Genomic DNA, 22,444 nt, shown 5'->3' with positions numbered 1-22,444 from the left:
TCATCTCTAGCCAGCATGGGCACATCTGGAGGGTGCCAGGTTGGGGAAGAGGGGATCCTATAGTAAGCAGTGCAGGAATGTGATGAAGCATCCTGAGCAGTCCTCTCCTTTGGCAAATGACTTATTGCATGAGTTGGATGGAATCTAAAGTGATGCGTTTAAGCATGACTCCCTGCTTGTGGGGACCAAAGGAATTCCTTTGTGCACATGGCCAGCACAGCAGAGATAGCGGTGGGAAGCGATATCTGAGATCCGGTAGCTATGGGTGGGCCCTTCGCCCAGGTCGCAGGAGATTCTCCTACAATGCAGTCACATCCTGTCCCCCTCTTGAGCTGTGAGGACAGAGACATGGCTTGGTGGGAAGGACTTCAGGGGAAAGAACTTTCCAGAATGTCAACCCCCGAGAGAGAGTATTTTCCGAGTGACGGCTGGTCCAGTGACACGTAAAACGATTTATCAGCTTCTCTACTGGCACAGGGAAATCCCCTGTAAATCACAAAGCCCTTGCTGAAACGATGCAAAGTAGTTTGCTGTTGTAGTTTCCCTCGACTCCCGTTTCTTTAGAAGGAAAAGCACATCTTTCATCAACCCACAGGAGCAAGAAGCAGGTCTATTCATGCCCCTAAACAAATGGTCTCACCAGCTCAAATTCACTGTGCCTTGAAGTAGCACAACATAAATATTTTCTTTCTTTTTGCCCACACATCAAATGCGAGCCTTGGCACACTCTGTGTTTGAGCTACAGAAAATTGTGCCAGCGCATAGCTGAGATTAAGGGCTCAGCTTTTTGGTTTCAAGGAAAAGGGATTCTCAGAAAGATTCTCAGGAAAGTGTACGAAAACCCATATGCTTGGATATAGTCAAGTTTAAATCTTCGGTCTGTTGCTTTGATTATTAATTTACTGCCCTTTAATATTTTAAATGCTTTAAGGGCACAATGCTATGCATGTTTCGACAGAGACAAGGCTTACAACTCCCAGCATTCCCCAGCCAGCAAAGCTTTGCTGGCTGGGGAATGCTTGGATTTGTAGGCCTTGTCTCTGTCAAAACATGCATAGCATTGTGCTCTAAATGTTTTATTATTAGATATTTTCATTGTTGCATTTACTGTTTTGGTTGTTGCTTTATTGTTGGTTTGGGTATTTTATTATTGTTAACCCGGGGCATAATTCTTAAAATACGATGTCCCAGGCAGTACCCACTCTAGATTTGGGGAGGGGGGCCCTTGGGCAAGCCACCCTGAATGAGCCTCCTCCCTCAGTGAGTCAAACTTCTCCCCACCGTGGTCCCCAGCTGCTCTCGCTCCTCTTCCTCTTCCTCCTCCTTGCTCCCACTTGCTTGCTCGGCAGGCAGAGAGCCAGGGAGCAAGCAGGCCGGGGCATCTCCCGCTCCTCCTTCTCACCACCCCCGTTGTCTGGGCCAGAGTAAGAGGCAGGTGAACAAGCGGGTTGCAACAGGGAAGAAGACGGGCTTTGTCAGTGGGTCCCTGTTGGAGCGTGGGCAAATGCCCAACCATGCTGACCCTTGCCGTAGACCCTGGTCCCAGGGGTCATAGCATTTAGTGCAGCCCTTGCCATCGCTGGCACAGAAACCCCTTGCCCAGCAAAAAGGAGGCATTCTGGGGGAAGCACTAGATCTGCTGAACCCAGAGCCACAGCACCCCCACCTCACTCCCGGCAGCTTCCACCGTGCCAGTGTAAGCTCAGGAAAGCTTTGGATTGGGTGGTTCCTCCGCCTCGGATTGTCTCCTTCCTCTGCTTTTGGATTTCTGCGCCCATGACATAGTCTTGCGCATATCGACCTTCAATTTAAACTGGTTGCCTTGTCAGCTGAAGAAAAAGAGCAGAGTAAACATGCCTCAAATAAATAAAATGGGCAGAACACTTTTCTTTTTAAGCAAGGAGATGTGTGCTTTTGACATGAAACCCTAGAAGAGCGGCCCATCGGAGAGTTCATAACAACAGGCACACAGTGTAGAAACGGTGAGGCAGCCAGAAATACAGGTGCTCTTGAGGGATAATTAAAGGGATTATTTGCTCAGGAAATGTGCTCAGTGAAGAAGAGGAGCCCTGCGGGATCAGGCCAGAGGCCTGTCTAGTCCCACATGCTGTCCACATAATGGCAAACCAAACCGGCTGCCTGTGGTTGATTGTTCTGGGCTCATGTCATTGAGAAGGCAGTAGGGAGCCAACAGCATTCCCCCCCCCCCATTTGTCATCTGAGGAATCCAGGCACGGCTGGGGATCTCACTCCGCTACCGACTGGCTGTCTTTCTGTGTTTTCAACTCTCACAAACAGCCGATGGGGGCGCAAACCCATGCCTGGGCTGTTATCACTTCACAAGACGGAACAATTCTTCGTACAGTTTTGTGTTATTCCCCTCCATATAGAAAACTAACATTTCAGGGGAACTCCTTTCTCCTGGCATGCTAAGTTTTTTTATGCAGGGTTTTTTTTTTAACCAGTTGTATCTCAGGACATTCAATTACACGAGCCCCTTACCTGCAGTCTGAGGTGGTTCAATCCAGGCACAGGTGTACTGTCCATTAACTGTGAGAATTTTTATACGGCTATCTGTCCCCGAGGAAGGGGGGAAGAAGGGCCTTCCCTTCCCTTGCAACCCATGCACTACCTTGTCCCAGCAGGAGAGCAAGCTCTTACCATCCAAGATCTGTCTTTAAAAACCTGTTTCCATGATGACAGGTGGCCCCCCCTCTATATGTCTAAAATATTATTTAAACAATGTTAGTAGTGCTTCCTTGGAGGAGGAGGAGGAGGAGGAGGAGGAGGAAGAAGAAGAAGAATAGGAAGAGGAAGAGGAAGAGGAAGAGGAAGAAGAAGATCAATTTATATACCACTTACCATAGCTTAAAAATATCATAATAGGCTATATAAATAGAAGTTTATGAAGTGAACTGGAATAAAACGTAGTATGGAAAACTCTTGTCCAAGATACTTGATTCCATTCCATCCCCACCCAGGGCATCAGCATTACGTAGCCAATCGGATTTTTGGGGGGGTGCCCCCTCCCCACTTAAGAGTTATTTTTCCCAATCATTTGTTATGCTTCTGCAAACCTCGGGGTTTCCCCAAACATGCCAATACCTCCCTCTTGTGTGTGGATGGTGTTACTCTGGCTGCATAAAGCCCAGCACTGGAGGAATGGAGATCACTCAGATGAGGGGATGAAACCAGCTGCCCGCCCGGTTCTTCAGATAGCAAGCGCCTGGCTCCCCCTGTTGACAAACCTTGCTATTTTAACACAATAGTCAAAATGAACTATTTTCAGACTCATCAAAAAAACAAAAACAAAGGTGGCTGTGCTGGTCCACGAGGAAAAAAATCCACAGTTGGACGATACTCCGTTGGACGATACTAGGGAACTCCGCCATGCCCCCTCTTTAATGAGCTTCCGTCGTGCATTAAAAACGTGGTTGTTCAGGCAGGCATTTGGGGTGGGTTAGGGTATTTTAGGAAAAGTTTTTATTGTAGAATTTTATTGTTTTAAACTGTTTTATTGTATGTTGTACATTGCCCAGAGTGGCTGGGTGACCAGCCAGATGGGCGATTAATAAATTTAATAATAATAAATAAATAAATAAAATACCTTTATTAGGACCAACCAAAACTCCACGAAATGCGGCAAACTTTCGAAAGCTTGCAGCGTTTTGTGGAATTTGGGACGGCGAAAGCTTTCGAACGCGTGCACCATTTTGTGGAATTTTGGTTGGTCCTAATAAAGCTCTTGTCCAACTGTGGATGTTGGCATGTTAAAGCAGAAACCAGCCTCTGGTTTCTAGAGCTGAGCAAAAATGGCTTGCCAAAATTGTCCAGCCTATTCTCAGGAAGCAAAATTGGGGATACCATTTTGCAGAATATTCTCGAGTGCGGGGACGAAATGCTTTATCAGTTTTACAGGGGTGGGGCTGGCAGTGTGCAGTTACACCAATTTTTAACCCCCCCCCCCCCGCCGCCCAGGGTTTTGGGTCTGGGTGTGCATGCGCACACACATTGGCCTGTGCTTCCATTGCAATCACCAGCACCAGCTATGGAAAGAATCACCCCCTGCCAGCCCAGAGGAGAGAAACACAGCCAGCCATCCAGGAGAAGGAGGCTTCTTCCAACTGAGCAGTCTGGCAGGAGGAAAGTCCAAGGAAAATGATTCTGTGCTTTGCCTTCCGACACCATTGTTGCTGCTGTTTAGTAATGTCTGAAAACTTTCAGCAAGAAGAAAAAACAAGGGTCCTTAAAAAGTGAATTGAGAGGGATTTGTAGGTGTTGTTGTTAGTTTTTTTCCATTTTTAGACTGTTTTTATCATGTTGTCTTTTATAATATTGTTGTTGCATTTTTAAAATTAATTGTTGTAAACCACTCGGAGAACTTTGGCTATGGGGCGGGAGAAAAAAAATGAGAAAAGAAATTCACTACCACAAAACACAGTGATGGCCATCGATTTGGAAGGCTTTAAAAGGGAGGTAGACAAATTTCTGGAGGAAAAGGCTATTGACGGCTACTAGTCCTAAGGGCTATGTGCTACCTTCAGGATCAGAGGCAGTTTGCCTTTGTACACCAGTTGCAGGGGAACATGGGTGGGAGGGTGCCGTTGCACTCATGCCCTGCTTGTGGGTTCCTGGTCGACAGCTGGGTGGCCACTGTGTGAACAGAGTGACATGGACCTCACATGGAGCCCTGATGCAGCAGGGGCCTTCTTATGTTCTTACGTTACATTCCTATGTTCTTTTGCCTGTGTGAAGGTTTCAGGTATACAGAGGCAAGGTAAAAAACAGCTGGACCTGGGTTGGGGGTTGTTTGTTGGGTGTGTGTGTGTGTGTTTATTTTGGTATTTCTTGGGAGGGAATATCCCTGAGAGTAGTGGTTCCATTTCCCTGGTTGGTTTCATTTTCCTCAGTTAGGTTTCATTTCTCCAGGTTTGAAACTGAACTTTCAGTTTGGGGGAAGGAGGGGATATAAAGGGAGAGAGAGCCAGTAAGGAGGAGACCAGAGGCAGGGCTGTTCTTATATTCTTATGGGCAGTCACTTTGCATCCCCACAATGCCACAGGCCTATTATTGTTTCGGGTCACTGTATAAGAAAAAGGCTGCCACCACTCAAATAATGGCAGATAATTTTCCACAAATTGACGCCCTTTTTTGAGGAGGGGGAGAAAAAGTAACATCTCAGAAAAATACCTTTGGAGAAATTTCAGCTCAGGTCTGTATTGACTCAACTCTTCCCAGTGTGTAGGTATTAAAACTTTGGGCTCTGAATACAAAATTATTTGTTAGTGAATGGACTCTTTACAACAGGAACCACTTCCTGCCAATCTGAAGCCTTAACAGCTTCAAGAAAAGCTGTAAAAATTTTCCATGCTGACAAACATTTGAGTTCAGTCGATTTTTAATCAGCCATTTGTAATCGCAGAGAGATCTTGCTGATGGCTGTTGAATCACCGTTTTATGAGCCTTTTGTTTTAGGAGGCTGTATTTTAGTGGTTATAATTTTCCCCTTTTACTAGGAGACGTTCCAGAGGAACAGCTCTTTTAGTCTAGTCACACAAAGTGTCTTTGCCACTTCAAAAGACTAACAGATTTATGGGGCATATGCTTTCATCAATTAGAGCCCATGTTATTGGATACAAGAAGGACAATGGACGCTGGGGGGTCTAATGTCAGTGGGGTGGTGAATTTGCTCCGGGTTTCCGTCAGAACCAGTTCGCACCTTGGATAGCTCCTTTAGACTTCTGACTGGTTCTGACGGAAACCCGGAGCAGATTCACCGCCTCGCTGAGATTGGAGCCACCAGCCTCCACTGAAGAGGGAGCCATTCAAACAGGGTCAAACAACATGCTGTGTTGAGGAATGGACGAATATGTCAAGTTTGGTTTCTCTCGGTTGCTCATTTCTTTTGCCCAATCTTAAATTCAGCTAGTCCCAAACTTTGAGAATTTGTCCAAGTTTACGTTTGGTTCATCCCGAACATTGAGTTTAATTTAAAAAAAAAAATCTATGCACTAAGAGATAGTGCCTTCTGGGAATCTCCAGGAGGGCTGGATTTCCCCACCTGTTTTATACAAATGGGAATGTGACCTGCAGCCAATAGAAATGGACTCTAATCCAAGAAATCTCATACCATAATAAATCCTTTAGTATTTAAGGTAGCACAGGCCTCTTTGTCATTTTATTTCAGTATGAGTCACCATGTCATCTCCCGGCCCGTCAGTGACAATTAGGGCCAATTCATACCATAAGACCACTTTAATTTGAAAAGTAGGGGTTTCCCTCGCTTTTCCCCGCTCTTGCAAAGTGCTCTACAGGCCCAATCAGTGCAAATTATTGGGCCCTTTTGTACCTGTCCTGAAAGACCTGCAGTGGCTGCCAAATGCTTTCTGGGCGCAATTCAAGGTGGTGGTTTTAACATTTATAGCCCTAACCTGCTTAGGACCTGCCTTTCTAAGATACCGCCTGTCTCAAGATAAACCTGCCCAGGTATGAAGAGCTGCAAATGCGGCCTTTTGAGGGCTCCATTACCCACAGACTTTCTCCTGTGTTGCCCCCCAAACTATGCAATGCTGTCTCTCCAGAACTATGATTGGCCCCCACTCATCTTTTTAATTTAGCCTTTTAAAATATGTAGTTTTAATATTTTAATGATTTGTCTGTTTTAATGTACTTCTTTAACGGCTCGGGACCACAGTACCTGACAGAACACCTCTCCCAGCATGAACCAACCTGTACACTATGCTCTGCATCTAAGGCCATCCTCCGGGAGCCATCTCCGAGGGAGGCTCAGAGGGCAGCCTGTTTGGTGGTGGCTCCCCATTTATGGAATAATCTCCCTGATGAGGCCTGCCTGGCACCAACATTGTCAGCTTTTCAGCCCAGGTTAAAACTTCCATCTTCTGTCAGACAGTTGGCAGTGTATAATGAGTCTCTTGGTTGTCTCTGGCTGATTGTTTTAAATTGTTTTAGATATATGTTGTTTTTGTGTGTGTTACTTGTTTTATGTCATTATGTGAATGGTTTTTATATTTTATATTTTAATGGTTTTTAATTTCTGTGAACCACCCAGAGAGCTTCAGCTATGGGGTGGTATGGAAATATAATAAATTAAATGAAAATGAAATTGTTTTGAGGTTTTATTCTTTTACGTTGTTGCACACCACCTTGATGGCTTATATAAACGTTGATAATAAATAACATAATCGTTAAACATTTCCCCGATCCATTGATGAGGACATAGCAATCTGTATTATAACGTTCAAAGATGGATGCTTTTCTGGCTTAGAAACAACTCACCTACTACACTCTTAGCAAAAGACAGGCTACTTGATGTGGTGTGGATTTTGCGAGGCCTGCTCATTTTAAAGCGTTCCTTTTACCACCACTGAAACCAAGCTTTGAAAAAAGGCCAGCGGAATTTCAAAACCCGAAACTGGACAGCACCCACGTAAGCCACCATATAAAAAGGGACTAGACACTAGACCAAAGACACAAGAGATTAGACCAGAAGTTCTTGAAAAAAAATGACCTTTATTGACGAAATTTAAAACTATGTGCGTGCACACACACGCAAAAATATAGGGCTCTATAATAAAGAAATTCTTGTTGCATACAAACAGGCTTAACATTTGAGTAGTGTTGTGAGTAAGCTTAGGACAGAGCCAGGAAGTCAGAACCAGAAGCCAAAAGGTGGTCATAAAGACAATGGCAGCCCCTATGACACGCTCCCTCCTTCCTTCTCTCTCCCTTTTCCAGGGGACAAGGAAGCCAAGTCGCCTGTTTTACCTAACTGAGCACTCCTATTCCCATCCCTGTATTTATATTTTCCAAGCTGTTCTCAGTTTCCATTCCTCTGACGGTGATGGCTGCTAAGTTGCAATTACCCATCTCCTGACTTGGCCATGCCAGTTGCTCTCTGACAGGGGTGGCCTTCTGCAGAAAGCTCCCTGTTCTACATTTTGTAGGAAGTGAGAAAACTAGCACAGAACCTTCAGGGCTAAAGACAGACTAGGAGACTCTATTCAGTCTCCTTGCGACAGAAAGAACTATTCCCAGCATGGGCCGAGGCTTCGCCAGGAAGAGATGCTGCTTTCCTGGAGGAAAGAGCATCTGAGAGCACTGCCGCTCTTCTGAACAGCAGACCGTGGTTGCGTGACTTGGGCCAACCCACCCATTGGGTGAAGAGGACAAGCAGCCCAGTCTGGAGCAGATCTACCCTAGACTGTACCACAGCTCCCATCCCTGGTTGCCTGACTGGTCCGGCCATTCACCAGGTCTACAGAAAGGAGAAATAGTGGAGTTTGAGTTGCAAGGCAAGCATGCTACTTTCTCCTTCACCTGCTGCAGGTAGGACTTCTAGAAGCAAGCAAGAAGAACGGCCGAGAGCTGGAAAACTGCACAAAGAAGTTCAGGTTGTATACTACGTGTGCCCAGAGCCAGCTCAACAGTTGGCAGCTCTAGTAAACTAGGTGTGCAGGCTATGCAGCCACTCTCCTTTGCTTTTCTAAACTTCTTCCTATGAAAAGATTGAAACCCGGCATCAGAGGGGGGCAGAAAGCAGATCTCCAGATGTTTTGGACTTCCAACTCTCAGCATTCCTGACCATGCTGGTAGGGACTTCCCCAAACATTTGGAGATCTACCGTCACACCTACCCCGGCCCCACATAGCTCTGAGCCTTCCCCTCCCTCAAATAAAGGAGCTGTTCTTCCTTTCCCCAGCAAGCCCAGGCACTGGCAAAGAGCTTCATAGGGAAGGGAAAAAGTGCTGTTTCTGCACGACACCCAGGGATTTTTTTTAAAAGACCAAAAACTCTTCCTGGATTAAATCACAAGGCAAGCTACAACTGAGCCACTTCAAAAAGATAATGGTGCCAGCATATTGGAGACATTTCAAACAGCCACCAATCAACCTGGTGCCCTCCAAATGTACTGGGCAATGGTGACTGGAGGTAATGGAAGTTATCTGGATTGCACCGGGGGGGGGGGGGCATCTTAGAACATGCCAAAGGCTCACATTTTGGGGTGTGCTCTTTAAACATTTTTGATCTCCCCTATCCCATCCCACCTACCACCATCACCCCACCACCACCACACAACAGCGGCAGGATGCGTCAGCTTGCTCAGGTCCCCTTGCAGGCTCATACAGCTGACAGAGACCCTTGCAGGAACCTTGGGGGCCTTTTGCAGCCCACATGGCTGGCTTCCTACAGGGGACGTGCAGGTTCCCAATGCCCTTCTTTCCCCCAGGTCGTTCCAGCAGAGAGCCACGCTTCAGCAGGAGCACCAGCCGTCCAGAATAGCTCCCCCAACATTTGCACGTTCGCGAGAGTGACATTTCTAGCACAAGGCTTTGCCGCCATTTGGCCTTTGAGAAGAGAAACTCTCCCGCCAGATCTCACTATGAAGCAAAACCGAGGTTGGGGGGTGGGGGTTCTGAGGGGGTGAGCACCTCGAAGGGATGCTGCCACTTCTGGCTGCAAGTGGGGGAGTCACGTTTTGGAAGGCCCTTCTATATAACATTCTCCCTGCAAGATGACAATCGCTGCTGCCATCGCAGCAGGGAGAGGGGTTGGCAACAACTTCACTCCCTGATGCGCTACTGGGTTTTGTTTTATTTGACTTGTGGGAAGTTCCTTACTTGGTGGTGCAGCCTTCCAGAACCTGTTGCCCTCCAGCTGTGTTGGACTGTAACTCCCATCATTCCCAGCCACTGGGAATTAGGAGAAGGCTGCAACAGAATTTATAGAGACCCAGTTCAGTCATAAATGCTTTAGTCTGGTCAATGCTTCATCAGACCAAGCATTGTATCCGTGAGTTCCCTCCTCTTCTCTTGCATCGTAATGCAAGATTTCCAGAGTTTTGTTATGCCACAGTTCTCTGTGGCATCCAAACTCAGAAACTGTGGTTTAATCTTAATTTAGACTGCAAAGCCAAACAAAACTTTTTGTTTTGCAAAGCAAAGCAAAACCTTCCAGAGTTTTGTTAAGCCACAGTCCTCTGTGGCACTCGAACTCAGAAACTGTGGTTTAATCTTGAGCTAAACTGCAAAGCAACCAAACAGCCTTCTCCCCTGGCACGCTCCAGATGTGCAGAGACCCAGGTGCCAGTGGCCACACTGACTGGGAATGATGGAAATTGCGATCAAACACATCTGGAGGCCCCAGGTTGGGAACGGCTGTACTGCAGCATTTCAAAAACCACGGTTCTCTCTTTTTCTCTTATATAAACACTTGCTTGCAGGCAGAAGAGACACGAACTAGCAGTCTCCAACCTCCTGATTCTGCTGCAAATGCAGCTCCGGTTTCAGGTACCAGTTTTGCCTGCAGTGCTAGAAAAACCCTCTCTTCCTGTACCTTCTGCATTCCTACTGCCAAAGGACCAAAGACTGTTATCCAAGTCTTAATATATCTACCATGTCCCAGAAGTCGGTTCTTCTCCCCTAGTCCAAAGGAAGAGTGTGAGTGAAGGAGTGAGTGTGTTTGTGAATAAGACTATATTTCTTGCATGGCATTATTAAAAAGCTTAATGTCAAACCACAAGAAGGCACTTGAAGATGTTAAGGCCACAAAAGAGCAAGGGGGGGGAGCTTTTTTGGCCCACGTTCCTTCCCCCCACCCCAAACGTTTGACAACTAATGTTTCCTGTCCATTAATGCATAATCTTAATACTGTTAACAGATGGCACAACTCCAGGAGAAGAGGGCCTGTATTCAGACCACCAAATAGCAGCCATGGGACAAGTATCCTTCAAAACTGTCACTGGACGATGGAGGCAGAAGTCAAAGCCATCACCTCCATACACTTATGCAGCCACTTCCATGGTGAACTGCTCCAGTGTTTCCTATTCTTAGCGTTGTGCATTTTAAAAAGAAGAAAAAATCTACCCTAGAATATAGGGAACACTGTGCAAGTATAACAAATTAGCTACCACCCCCCAAAAAGACACCCTTACAAAACAAAATTATAGTTCCAGGCTTGACTTCCAGTTGGGAAGCTTCAGGAAATGTGCAAAACAGAAAAAAAAGAATTTCACCCAGAAGCCATCTTGAGCAGGAAATCCTTCTCCGTGGCTCTAGATACAACAGGACGGAAGAACCAAACAATAAGGCTAAACTAGCCAGAGCAGGATTTGATAATACTGAAATCCGCCACAGGCTGTTGTATCCAATTCACCAGGTTCCAGAGCTTATCTAGAGCTTTTCTCCTGGGAGCAAAGAACAGCTCCCTCCGGCTGGAGACGCACCGTTTGCTCCGTGCGGAACTGACCGCTCTGCAAAAACACACACTGAAAGACAGCCCTGCTCACACGGAGCAAGCTGCAGAGTGTCCTCTTCCTTGTCCCAGGAACACGCATGTCTGGCACTGCTGGGACAGGATCCGTTTGCTGGCCTCCTTGAATAGGCGCCAGAGCAGCGCAAGACCAAATAGCTATCTCCCACTCTCCTGACGTTTCTGGAGCACTCCAGTGACGTTATCAATGCCTTCCTCTGGAACCTGCAAGAGGAGGAAAAAGCAGGTGCGTGCTACCGACAGATAAAAACACCATTCCCTCCTTACAGTAAAAACTCAATCGCAGACAACAACGAAGGGATGGGTGGAACGATAAAAGTTATAAACGGTTTAAATAATAATAATTAAAACTACCGCAAGAACCCGCTTGCCAAGATGGGAAAAAAGCAATCAATGACCAAAAACAACTGAATCACCTCATAAAATATTCTCACGATTAGACTGCTGCAACGCAGTCTATGTGGGGCTGCCCTTGTGCGTGGCTCAAAAGCTGTAGCTAGTGTAGAATGCAGCAGCCAGGGTGCTCACTCAGACCCCCAGCCATGCTCACATAACATCTACGTTAAAAAAAAACTCCACTAACTGCCTATTAGCTACTGAGCCATGTACAAGGTTACGTGACTGTCACACAAAGCCCTAAACTTAGGACCAGGAGACCTAGCAGAATGCCTTCCCTTACATATTCCCAGGCAACAGTTAAAAGATCTTCAGAGGAGGTCCTGCTGGGGAGCGTCGCCAGGCAACACCACGACGGCAGGCCTTCTCGGTAGCGGCACCCACCCTCTGGAAAACCCTCCCTCGTGCAGTTCAGGAGGCAGAAAATGTGGCAACTCTGAAACGCTTCCTGAAAACACACTTGTTCAGTCAGGCTTTCCTTCGGCTGTAATTGAACTATCATAGAATCATAGAATAGTAGGGTTGGAAGGGGCCTACAAGGCAATCGAGTCCAACCCCCTGCTCAATGCAGGAATCCAAGTCAGAGCATCCCTGACAAATGGCTGTCCAGCCTCGTCTTGAAGGCCTCCAGTGTGGGAGAGCCCACCACCTCCCCAGGTAATTGGTTCCATTGCCGTATTGCTCTGACACTCAGGAAGTTTTTCCTGATGTTCAGTCGGAATCTGGCTTCCTGTAACTTGAGCCCATTATTCCGTGTCCTGCACTCTGGGATGATCAAGAAGAGATCCTGGCCTTCTTCTCTGTGACAACCTTTCAACCTTTCAACTAACCATGCCGCACCATCTTACTGCTCCTTGAATTGCTTTTATTGTAACTGAAATTGTTTTTAATGTTGTGTTTTTAATACTGTATTTTGAATGTGATTTTAATATTTCTACGTGAACTGCTGAGAGATTTTATTATATTTAGTAGTATATAAATACTGCAAATAAAGAAATGAAAAAAAAATGAAATCTGAGACCAGCTACCCTTAATCCTTGGGAGTTCATCTCTGCCAACAACTCATGGATGCAAAATACAACGCCTCACCAAGGTCCAAAGCTTTCTTCCCCTCCTGGATTCACAAAAAAATTAGATGAACATCTTACCACGGCCACCATTTTAGTGGCCAATTTCACCCAGTCATTGTCCGTGATACTAAGTGCCACTAACTTTGAGAGTTTCTGGCTATTTCCGTAGCATAGCTTAATCCAGTAACTGAGACTCGCCCAACCTGGTGCCCTCCAGATGTTTTGGACATCAACTTCTATCAGCCCCTGCCAATGGTCAGGGATTGTAGGAACTGCAGTCTAAAACATCTGGAGGACACCAGGTTACCCACCTTTACTCTAGGACAACTTTCCACAACTTGGGTACCCTCCAGACTACAACTCCCAGCATTCCTGACCTCTGTCCATGCTGGATGAAACTGATAGGAGTTGTAGTCCAAAATATCTTGAGGGCACCACATGGGGAAGGCCGCAGTAACCTACTACTTACTAAAGATGCCTGCTTTGTTTCAGAGATCTCACCTGCTAGATTGGGAAACTGGGGGGAGGGGTTTGTGTATTGAGTTATCGAATGTGGGTTCTGAAACTCTGGGAGATTTCGAGAGCCGCTGGAATGAAATGTTTCCAACCATGGTAAACAGCCTTAACGTGGAACCTTAACGCTGGGTCGTGGTGGAAGCGCAAAAGGATGTAGGTCAGGTCTGAACACACAGTGCCAAAAACCCAGGCCAACGGTGGCTTCCTTTGTTGCACAGCTCCTAGCCTTTTGGAAGATCTCTTGGCCAACTTACCAAGGCATGGTCAAAATTGAAGGTGCTGATGTAGTAGGCGGATATGTCTGCATCGGCCAGAGGTTCAGCAATCTGAGCCACGATCCCACATTCATCTAAGGAAAAAACAGCGGGAAGTTACCATGGGGCCAGTACACGCCCACATCCTGTTCTCCTCCTAAGCACCGATGGGATTAACACAGGATAAATGGGATTATCATTTGATAAATGGGATTATGGGATGGGATTATTCCATTTCTCTATGGCAACCATATGGTCACTATCGCACAGCAGTGGATGGAGCAGCTGGTGCACGTATTTTCACGGCGCAAGGGCTGCTGGGGTCACCAGTGGCAGAAAGATGGTTACGGTAACAACAGAGGGGGTGGTTACGGAAACCACACAGCACCACGTGGTTCCCGATTGTATGATGGGCGCGCACATCACCATTTCGTTAACCTCCCCCTCCTTAGTTACCCTAACGACCCTTCTCCCGTGCGATTCTCAATAGCCCATTGTCTCTTTGCCCACCTCAAATCCATCTTTTCCTTGGAGGAAACCCCTTAACCCTCATCCCTTAAGAAATTAAGTATATGGATCTGTATATTCTTTCCAATTCACCCTGGGCTCCTCTTTCCTCACCTCCCTCCCAGTGTTGGATCTTGGATTGCAAGATCCCTAGGGCAGGGATCGGTCATTTTGTGGTTACCCTGTGAAACACCAAAGTAACGATCAGCAAAGCAGTACTTAAGCACACTGGCCGGCTTTGGAGACATCACTATTTCTCAGCCTATCCTTCCCTATAGGTAGACAAAGCTCCTCAGAGAAACGATGGGTTACAAACATTGCACAGGTAAGGAACTGCCTTCCATATATTCCTACATGCAGAAAATATCTCATGGAAATGAGTGTTGTAGTAAGAACATAAGAATATAAGAAGAGCCCTGCTGGATCAGACCAAGGGTCCATCTAGTCCAGCATTCTGTTCACACAGTGGCCAACCAGCTGCCCAGGGGAAACCCACAAGCAGCACCCTCCCATCCATGTTCCCCAGCAACTGGCGTGCACAGGCACACTGCCTCTGATACTATGGTAGCCTTAGAAATAAGACTAGCTCGAGTTACTAGCCCATACACATTTTTACTGGAACAGCCACATTTACCTTGTACCTGCTTAAACAACAAGCCCTTGCGAGATTTCCCTGCCTGGTTGCCTGGAAGTGATGCAAACTCGCCACAGGCGATCAGGAAACTGGCTATCTGCATGCTGTGCTTCCTGGAGTAGCACCTAATTACGTTGTTAATAGAAGTTGCTGCCTATTACAAGTACTACCATCCGCTAGGAAAAGCAGAGCTCAGAGCGCGGATGGCCATAACACAAACATCCACTTACCGAAGCCCAGGGGCTGCCCACCGATTCTCACCATCCGCCAGAGCTCTCCTGAGGAGCTGGTCAGCAGGAGGTCACTAGGGAACCTGGGAGAGGAGGGGAAGGTTTGCTCATCCCTGGCTGGCACCTTCTCTGAAGTCACACACTTTTCTGAAGCTCAAAATATGCGGAGGCAGCCACAAAGTACAGCTCAAAGAGACATGCTCAAAGCCCTCTAGGATCCTGCATGCGCCTTCATCAGCAGCCACAAAGACATTCTCACCACCCCAAACAAACGCCAGGGCAATTCCCCTGTGGCCGAGGAACCCAACTAAGCCCGTCAGGTTGGGTTCTGCCCGTCCAGGCAGCATTTCCAGGGACACAACAGTTTATCGTCCATCTACCACCCAATTGAAAAAAATCTCAGCCAAACAAACTATATGTCCCCGCCCACACATCATAACCATTTGCTGTTGTTTTTTAAACTCTGGGTAGTTGTGAACGAACAGGAGCAAGTGAGTATGCCAAATTGACGATGTAATTGCTCCCGCTGAGCTAAATCTCCCAGGGATGTCTGAACCCAGAATGTTAGGTTGTCAGGGGAGAGACAAGCCAGGGTTGTAACCCATGGTTAAACCAGAGTTTCCAACTCTGGGTTGCTGGAGGAGAGAAAACTCTGTGTTCCAGGTTCAGACATCACAACAAACAACCCAGGGTCCCTGGGTGATTTAGTTGCTCCTGTTTGTAGTGGGAGTGACTGAGCATCCTGGAGCCTGGATGTGGACTCTACAGGCAATGTAATTTGTCCTACTCACAAAGAATTTGAAGAAGTCAGTATTCCCTAGCAGCAATTCCCTAGCAGTATTCCCTCCTCCACACCCCGCCCCAAATCCAGCACTTAACACCCCCTTACTTCTTTTTGGTCTCAGCATCCATGACAATGGAGATGTAGCCCTCAATCAGCGAGAAGGCAAAGAATGTAATGGAGTCAAGATCCTGAACGCCTGGAGTGGTTTCCTTCGGAGGGCTGAAAATGAGGGGGGGGGGGGAGAGAGAGAGAGAGAGAGAAATGGATCAGCTGCCAAAGGAGACCAGGAACAGAAATATTCTTCGAAAACTTATGAAGCTCGCCGTCCCAAAATGGAAGCCAACCGGCCGTCCAGAAATTCTGGCTGGACTCTGTGGGAAACGGTGAATCTGGTATGTAATTTTTTCCTTTACTTTACAAACCAAGAGATAGGTGGGATCCAAAGGCTGCTTGGAGGTTCTCTTTAGAACCTCCAAGCAGCCTTTGGATCCCACCTATCTCTTGGTTTGTAAAGTAAAGGAAAAAATTACATATATGTTAAACGTATCACCCTCTATCAATAATTAGCTGTAAATCCAAGGTGCTTTTTTATTTATATTTTTTTCTTCTCTTATTGCTGGTTTGTTTAATTTTGTTTCGGAAAATTAATACAATCTTAAAAATAAAAAAGCAAGTGCAGAAGGGTGGGTGCAGAGAGAAGAACGCCCAGCTGCTCTTTCCTTAAAATGAAGGGTGTATACAAGAGAAGTGGGTGTTCTTGGGTGCACTACACCCCCTTTGTTCTATGCCAGTCCTCACTTGGCCTAAGCTTTGGTGGGACACTGAAATGGGTTGTACCTGTGGGCCTTTTAGCCTCAGGGGAAAATGGAACAGAAGGCTTCTGTTACTGAGAAGCCCGGCCACAATGGCTTCTGTACGTGTATTTTGTTGGCCTATCACTTTCGCACAGCCCGTGGAGGTTGGTGGCTCCAATTCCAGTGGGGCTGTGCATCCATTCTGGGTTTCAGTCAGAACCAACCTATTTTGAGGATAGGGCTCAGCACTCTGGACAGCTTCTTTAGAGTTCTGGTTGGTTCTGACTGAAACCCACTGAAATCGGAGCCGCCAGCCTCCACGGAGCGCAGCCTTGCCCAACCTGGACCTGACCAGATGCATTGGTCTACAACTCCCAGCATCCTCTGGGCCACCATTAAGGCAGACCTCTTACCTGTGTGAGTAGAAGAGGACATCAATGAGGATAGTGGCAATGGCCGGCAAGGTGTCAGGAGCAATGCTCAGGATGCAGAACCGGTTCTGGGGACTCTGCACTGGGTGGACGGTAGCATTCATCGCTGGGAAGGAGAGACAGGAGCATCAGGAACCAATCACAGCAACTGTTAGCACTTCCCAAGAGGATAGCCAAGCAATTCCCAAGAGATTTGCCTGGGCCAAACGGCCAGGATGGGTGCATGGGATTGCAGGTGGGGTGGAAGGATTTCCACCATGGGTAGCAGGGAGAGGCAGGGCTGATCTTTCGTTTTAGGGCAATATACAAAGATAGGAAGGCAGGCTGTATTTTGTCAAAATATTGAATCAAGCCCAGTATCCTCTTTTCCAACAGTATCCCAGACACAAGCTGTAGGTCCTTCTCTGGGTACACCCACAAACAGAAGTCCCATGGGTGGCTACTTGAGAAGGCCTTTTCAGTGTCAGTCCCCACCCCACCCCAAGTTATGGAATGCCCTCTCTGGAGAGGCTCACTTGAAGCCTACATTGTAGTCTTTGAGGCGCCAGAGTAAGATCTATTTTAAAATTGACCCAGGCTTTTTTATCTTTCCTAAAATACCTCTTAGGACTTTCTAAAATAGTTTGCGCTGACATTATTCTCTGTTGCTGGTTTTATTCTGTTTCGGAGTTATCTTCACATTCTATTTTATGGTTTTAATATTTTACTTGTAAACTGCTCAGAGAACTTTTGTTTTATTGGTATAACAAGATACAAATACAGACAGAGAGATAAGTAAGCAAGCTGCATTTTGTCAACAGATTGTAACAAGCCCTCTTTTCCAACAGTATCTCAAACACAAGCACTCAGCACATTTTAACATCACACAGCGTCAGCAGAACATTCTTTCAGGACCACTCCCAGGCCGCAAACTCAATTTACTAGAGGCTGAGCAGTAACAATGGCCCCTTCTACACTGCTGGAACTGAAACCACTGTGCTTTCTGCTTTATCTAGAAACATCACCCAAGAATGTCTGAGACTGCCGAGTTAAAATTCATCAACAGGTTTAATTCCATCGCCAGAGGCTTGAATCGGAATACTGGATTTTTATTGCACAACATGTATTAATTGGCTTACTTAGCGTTTGTGTTATCAGCAGCAACTGCTCTGTGAATAACCAATGTTAATAATGTAATTGTCACTGTCAGTACTTTTTGCTGTACTGTCAGAAATTCCTTCTGACTTCACTGTTCATACAATTCTCCACACCACCACCACCTATACTGTATTAAAAAACCTGAAACTCTCCATAACCCTCCATGTATCTGATGAAGTGGACAACAGAGGCTATGAAAGCTTCTACCAGAATAAATGCAAAAAATTTTAACTCACTGATTTTTTGCTGCAATAGACTAACATGGCGTCCCCTCTGGAAACGGAGATATGCTATGTGCATAGCCAGTTCTTGAGATCTGATTAAAAATCAGTTCTTTCCATCTCGTGTTGTTTAGGACTGTGGCAAAGTATCATTCCCCCCAAATGATTCCAGTGTACAAAATAAACCCCACAGGGGGAGGGAACATACTTGTTTCATCTGTCTTCTGTGGCTATCTACGGCCACATTGATCTGCCTCTCTGCTCTTCTATACCATGCAGAGATGCTGGCCTGTGTTCGTATGTAGCATATTATGCCATTTTTGAAACTGCTGCACTGCCTACAGGTCCATTTCGGACCAGAATTCAAAGTCCTGGCTTTAATCAATAAAATTCCTCATGGCTTTGGACCAGAGTATTTAAAAGGACAACCTGCTCCCTCATCTACCTGGGCATGGAGAGCAGCCTCAAAGGCCCCACTCTGTGCTCCCCTCGCCATCTAGAGTAAGGCTGATGGTGACCAGAGACAGGACCTTCTCGGTTGTAGCACCCCATTTCTGCAACCCTCCCCAGGAAGATTTGCCTGGCGCCATCATCTTTCCATCACTAGATGAGAACTTTTTCATTTGCGCAGATCTCTTAGTTCTGTGCTTATTTTATGCTGTGTTCTTTTAACTGCCTGTTCCATTTTGTCCCTCTTCATGTTTATTTTGTATGCTTCTCCAAGAGCCGTGGCTGAAAAGCAGTTGATTACAATAAAATCAATTGCTTCCAGCTCTGTGTTGGAAAGCTGCAGCGGGGGAAGAAGAGAGGGATGAGCTCTGCTGTTGCCTAAGCAACACAAAGATGAACTTCCTCTTCCTCCTGCAAGAGGCGAACTACACAGGATGCCCACCTAAATGCACTGATGAAAGGGGGGGGGGGTCCAGCTGCACAGCCTGCAAAATTACAGAGGTCATTTTAACTCCGATACATTCATTCATTTCTAGACCACCCAACAGCCAAAGCTCTCTGGTCGGTTCACAAAAATTAAAACCCAAAATACAACATCATAAAAACAGAATATAAAATCTTTTAAGATACAAAAATTAAACAATTTAGAACAGCTAAAACAATTAACCATAAAATACCAGGACCAGGTAAGACAACTGACATTAGAAGCCCCATCATATGCCATCAAATGCCTGGGAATAGAGGAAAGTCTTAATTTGGAGCTGAAAAGATGACAGTGTTGGTGCAAGGCAGGCCTCAGTGGGGAAAGCATTCCACAATTGGCGGGCTACCACCAAGAAGGCCCTCTCCCTTGCTGCCATCCTCCGAGCCTCCCTTGGAGGAGGCACTTGGAGGACAGCATCAGATCTTTATAATAGTGTATGGGTACATTCATAGTGGGAGATACAAGGAGGAAAACTCACCTTGTTTTGGTTTGAGGAATCCATTGCTCACATCTTCACAGTTTGCAGGAACCGGCTCCCCATTCACTTCCTTGTAAATATCAAACTCGCTTGCCAGGGTGTGAATGACGACGGGCAGGTCCTTCTCCCGCACCTGAAAGACTAGAGGTCACTGCTGATGCAGTAAAGCAGCCAAGAGACTGAGCTACAAATGTGGTGACCTCCAGGTTTGAATCTTGCCTCAGCCACAAACTCACTTAAGGCACAAGTGAGAAAAAGCCTACAACTCCCAGCATGCCCAGAGTTGTAAGCTTTGTCTTTGTGTAAACATGCATAGGATTTCACCCTTAATGTACATATTTAAGCAAGCTGCTCCTTCTCAGCCTCAGACAACTCTCCTGCCCCTGTCCAATCTATAATAATAAAAGTATTTGTGTCTGTCCGCCTGTCACCACCATAGCACCAAGACCATGAAACCTGGGCACCTGAAACTTAGCATGCATACTGTAGCTGCAAAAAAGGCAAATGCTATTTTGGGCTGCATTCATAGAAGCATAGCTTCCAAATCCCAGGAAGTACTAGCTCCCCCTCTACTCAGCACTGGTTAGGCCTCATCTTGAGTGCTGTGTCCAGCTGTGGGCACCACACTTTAAGAAGAAAGCAGACAAACTGGAGAGGGTTCAGAGGAGGGCAACAGTTCCAGTTCAGGGGACTGGAAACAAAGCCCTATGAGGACAGACTGAAAGAACTGGGCATGTCTAGCCTTGAGAAGACTTGAGGAGAGATATGATAGCGCTCTTCAAGTCCTTGAAAGGTTGTCACAGAGAGGAAGGCCAGGATCTCTTCTTGATCATCCCAGACTGCAGGACATGGAATCGTGGGCTCAAGTGAAAGGAAGCCAGATTCTGGCTGAACATCAGGAAAAACTTCCTGACTGTTAGGGCAACATGACAATGGAACCAATTCCCTAGGGAGGTGGTGGGCTTTCCCACACTGACACTGGAGGCATTCAAGATGAGGCTGAACAGCCATCTGTCAGGGATGCTCTGACTTGGATTCCTGCACTGAGCAGGGGGTTGAACTTGATGGTCTTATAGGCTCCTTCCAACCCTACTATTCTATGATTCTATGATACTAAGGCTGTCTACTTACTATGTAAGTAGACTATGTAGACTTACTATGATACTATGGGTGTGCACCTCAGGGCTATTCTGTTTTAAAAATGAGTTAGAGAGCAATCCTATGTTCCTTGGGTGAGCGTCCCAGGGACCACAGAACAGCTTGGAAAACTCTTCCGAGCACAGAGACAACACTCCGACCTTGGAAGGGGCAGTCAGAGCACCGAGCCCAGACCGTCCCCCTCGCAGCCGAACTGCACCGGCTGACCTCTCAGCCAGAGGTCAGGAAAGCACCCTCGGAAGAGCAGGAAAGGGGCTGTTCTGGTTGGCAGGAAGGGGAGGCGACTGGAGAGGCCAGGACGCAAGATATTCTGCCTCCTTCCCTCTCCCTCTGAAGTGCCCTCGCTAGACAGGCTAAAAAACCCGTCTAGCGATAATCGCCCAAGATGGAGGATTGGGGGGCGAAGATGGCCTCCGCCGCTCCTTCCGCCTTGCCACCAGGGCTGAGGCTGGCAAGGAAGCCGCCGAGTTCAGAGACATCCAAGCAGCGAGGGCACGATCGAGAGGACTGCGCCCGTAGTTTTAACGTATCCGTGTGACTGGACTCTGCCGTTACATCTTCTGCCACTAGGGGCAGACGTCCCTAACCAGCACATCGCGTTGCAGGCCGTACAGTTGGACGCCGGGGGGAAGACTAGGCCGAGAAATAGATTTGTAGGCCTGCCCTTCCCCTACGCTGCGGGGCCGCCCCCTCAGGGAAATGGAGTGGGCAGGCCCATGCTTTAAGGGGCTACAGGGGTGGACCTGGCAGGGGACATGCCTAGGGGAGCCAACCGGGATGGCTTCACTCAAACAGGGCGGGTAGAATGGGTCCAACTCTGGAGGCTGCACGCGGCTTCTTACGGCCTCCACTGTGCTGATGGAAGGGCTTTTCCCGCCCGCGCAAAGGCTGGTCCGTCTGCTAGTCCGTCTGCAATATGGGGATGAGCCCACCTACTGACCCTGCCGGGCTGCTGCCCGGATTACATCAAAATAAGGCCAGTGAAGCGCTTTGAACCAAGGCTGGCTCCAGGTTTGAAAAAGCTCTCGGCAAAGGCATCAGGCCCGCAATACCTGGCGGAAAACCTCTCCCAAAACGAACCTGCAGTCAACAGCTGGGGCCTTCCTCCGAATGCCTCCTCTGAGGGAGGCTCGGAAGGTGGCAACAAGGAAGAGGGCCTTCTTCATGGTGGCTCCCCCAACTATAGAATGATGAGCTCCCCAGAGGCCCGCCTGGGGCCAACACTGTCATCTTTTCGGCGCCAGGTTCATAGAATCGTAAAATAGTAGGGCTGGAAGGGGTTAAGACCTATAAGACCATCGAGTCCAACCACCTGCTCAATGCAGGAATCCAAGTCAGAGCATCCCTGACGGATGGCTGTTCAGCCTTGTCTTGAATGCCTCCAGTGTGGGAGAGCCCACCACCTCCCTAGAGAATTGGTTCCATTGTCATATTGCTCTCACAGTCAGGAAGTTTCTCCTGATGTTCAGCCGGAATCTGGCTTCCTGTCACTTGAGCCCATGATTCCATGTCCTGCACTCTGGGATGATGGAGAAAAGTTCCTGGCCTTCCTCTCTGTGAAAGCCTTTCAAGTACTTGAAGAGCGCTATCCTATCTCTCCTCTGTCTTCTC

The 22,444-nt window shown here is 47.2% G+C and overlaps 1 protein-coding gene across 1 annotated transcript in view; it reads right to left on the bottom strand.

Moving 5' to 3' along the window:
• Positions 1-7,515: 7,515 nt before the first annotated feature.
• Positions 7,516-22,444, bottom strand: part of CASTOR1 (cytosolic arginine sensor for mTORC1 subunit 1) — a 50,882-nt gene continuing 35,953 nt past the window's right edge. The window contains exons 4-9 of the mRNA XM_084819330.1: positions 19,676-19,808; positions 16,888-17,011; positions 15,786-15,899; positions 14,897-14,979; positions 13,526-13,620; positions 7,516-11,493 (exon numbers count right to left, since the gene is read on the bottom strand). Of these exons, the coding sequence (XP_084675456.1) occupies positions 11,428-11,493; positions 13,526-13,620; positions 14,897-14,979; positions 15,786-15,899; positions 16,888-17,011; positions 19,676-19,808 (615 nt within the window). The 3' untranslated portion in view covers positions 7,516-11,427. The remainder of the gene's footprint in view (positions 11,494-13,525; positions 13,621-14,896; positions 14,980-15,785; positions 15,900-16,887; positions 17,012-19,675; positions 19,809-22,444) is intronic.

This window comes from Heloderma suspectum, chromosome 13 (assembly GCF_057233095.1).
Source record: "Heloderma suspectum isolate Gila_16-S chromosome 13, 16-S_ref, whole genome shotgun sequence".
Classification (NCBI taxonomy): domain Eukaryota; kingdom Metazoa; phylum Chordata; class Lepidosauria; order Squamata; family Helodermatidae; genus Heloderma; species Heloderma suspectum.
The sequence above is the reverse complement of the archived record's forward strand: the minus strand, read 5'-3'. Positions and strand labels throughout refer to the sequence as shown.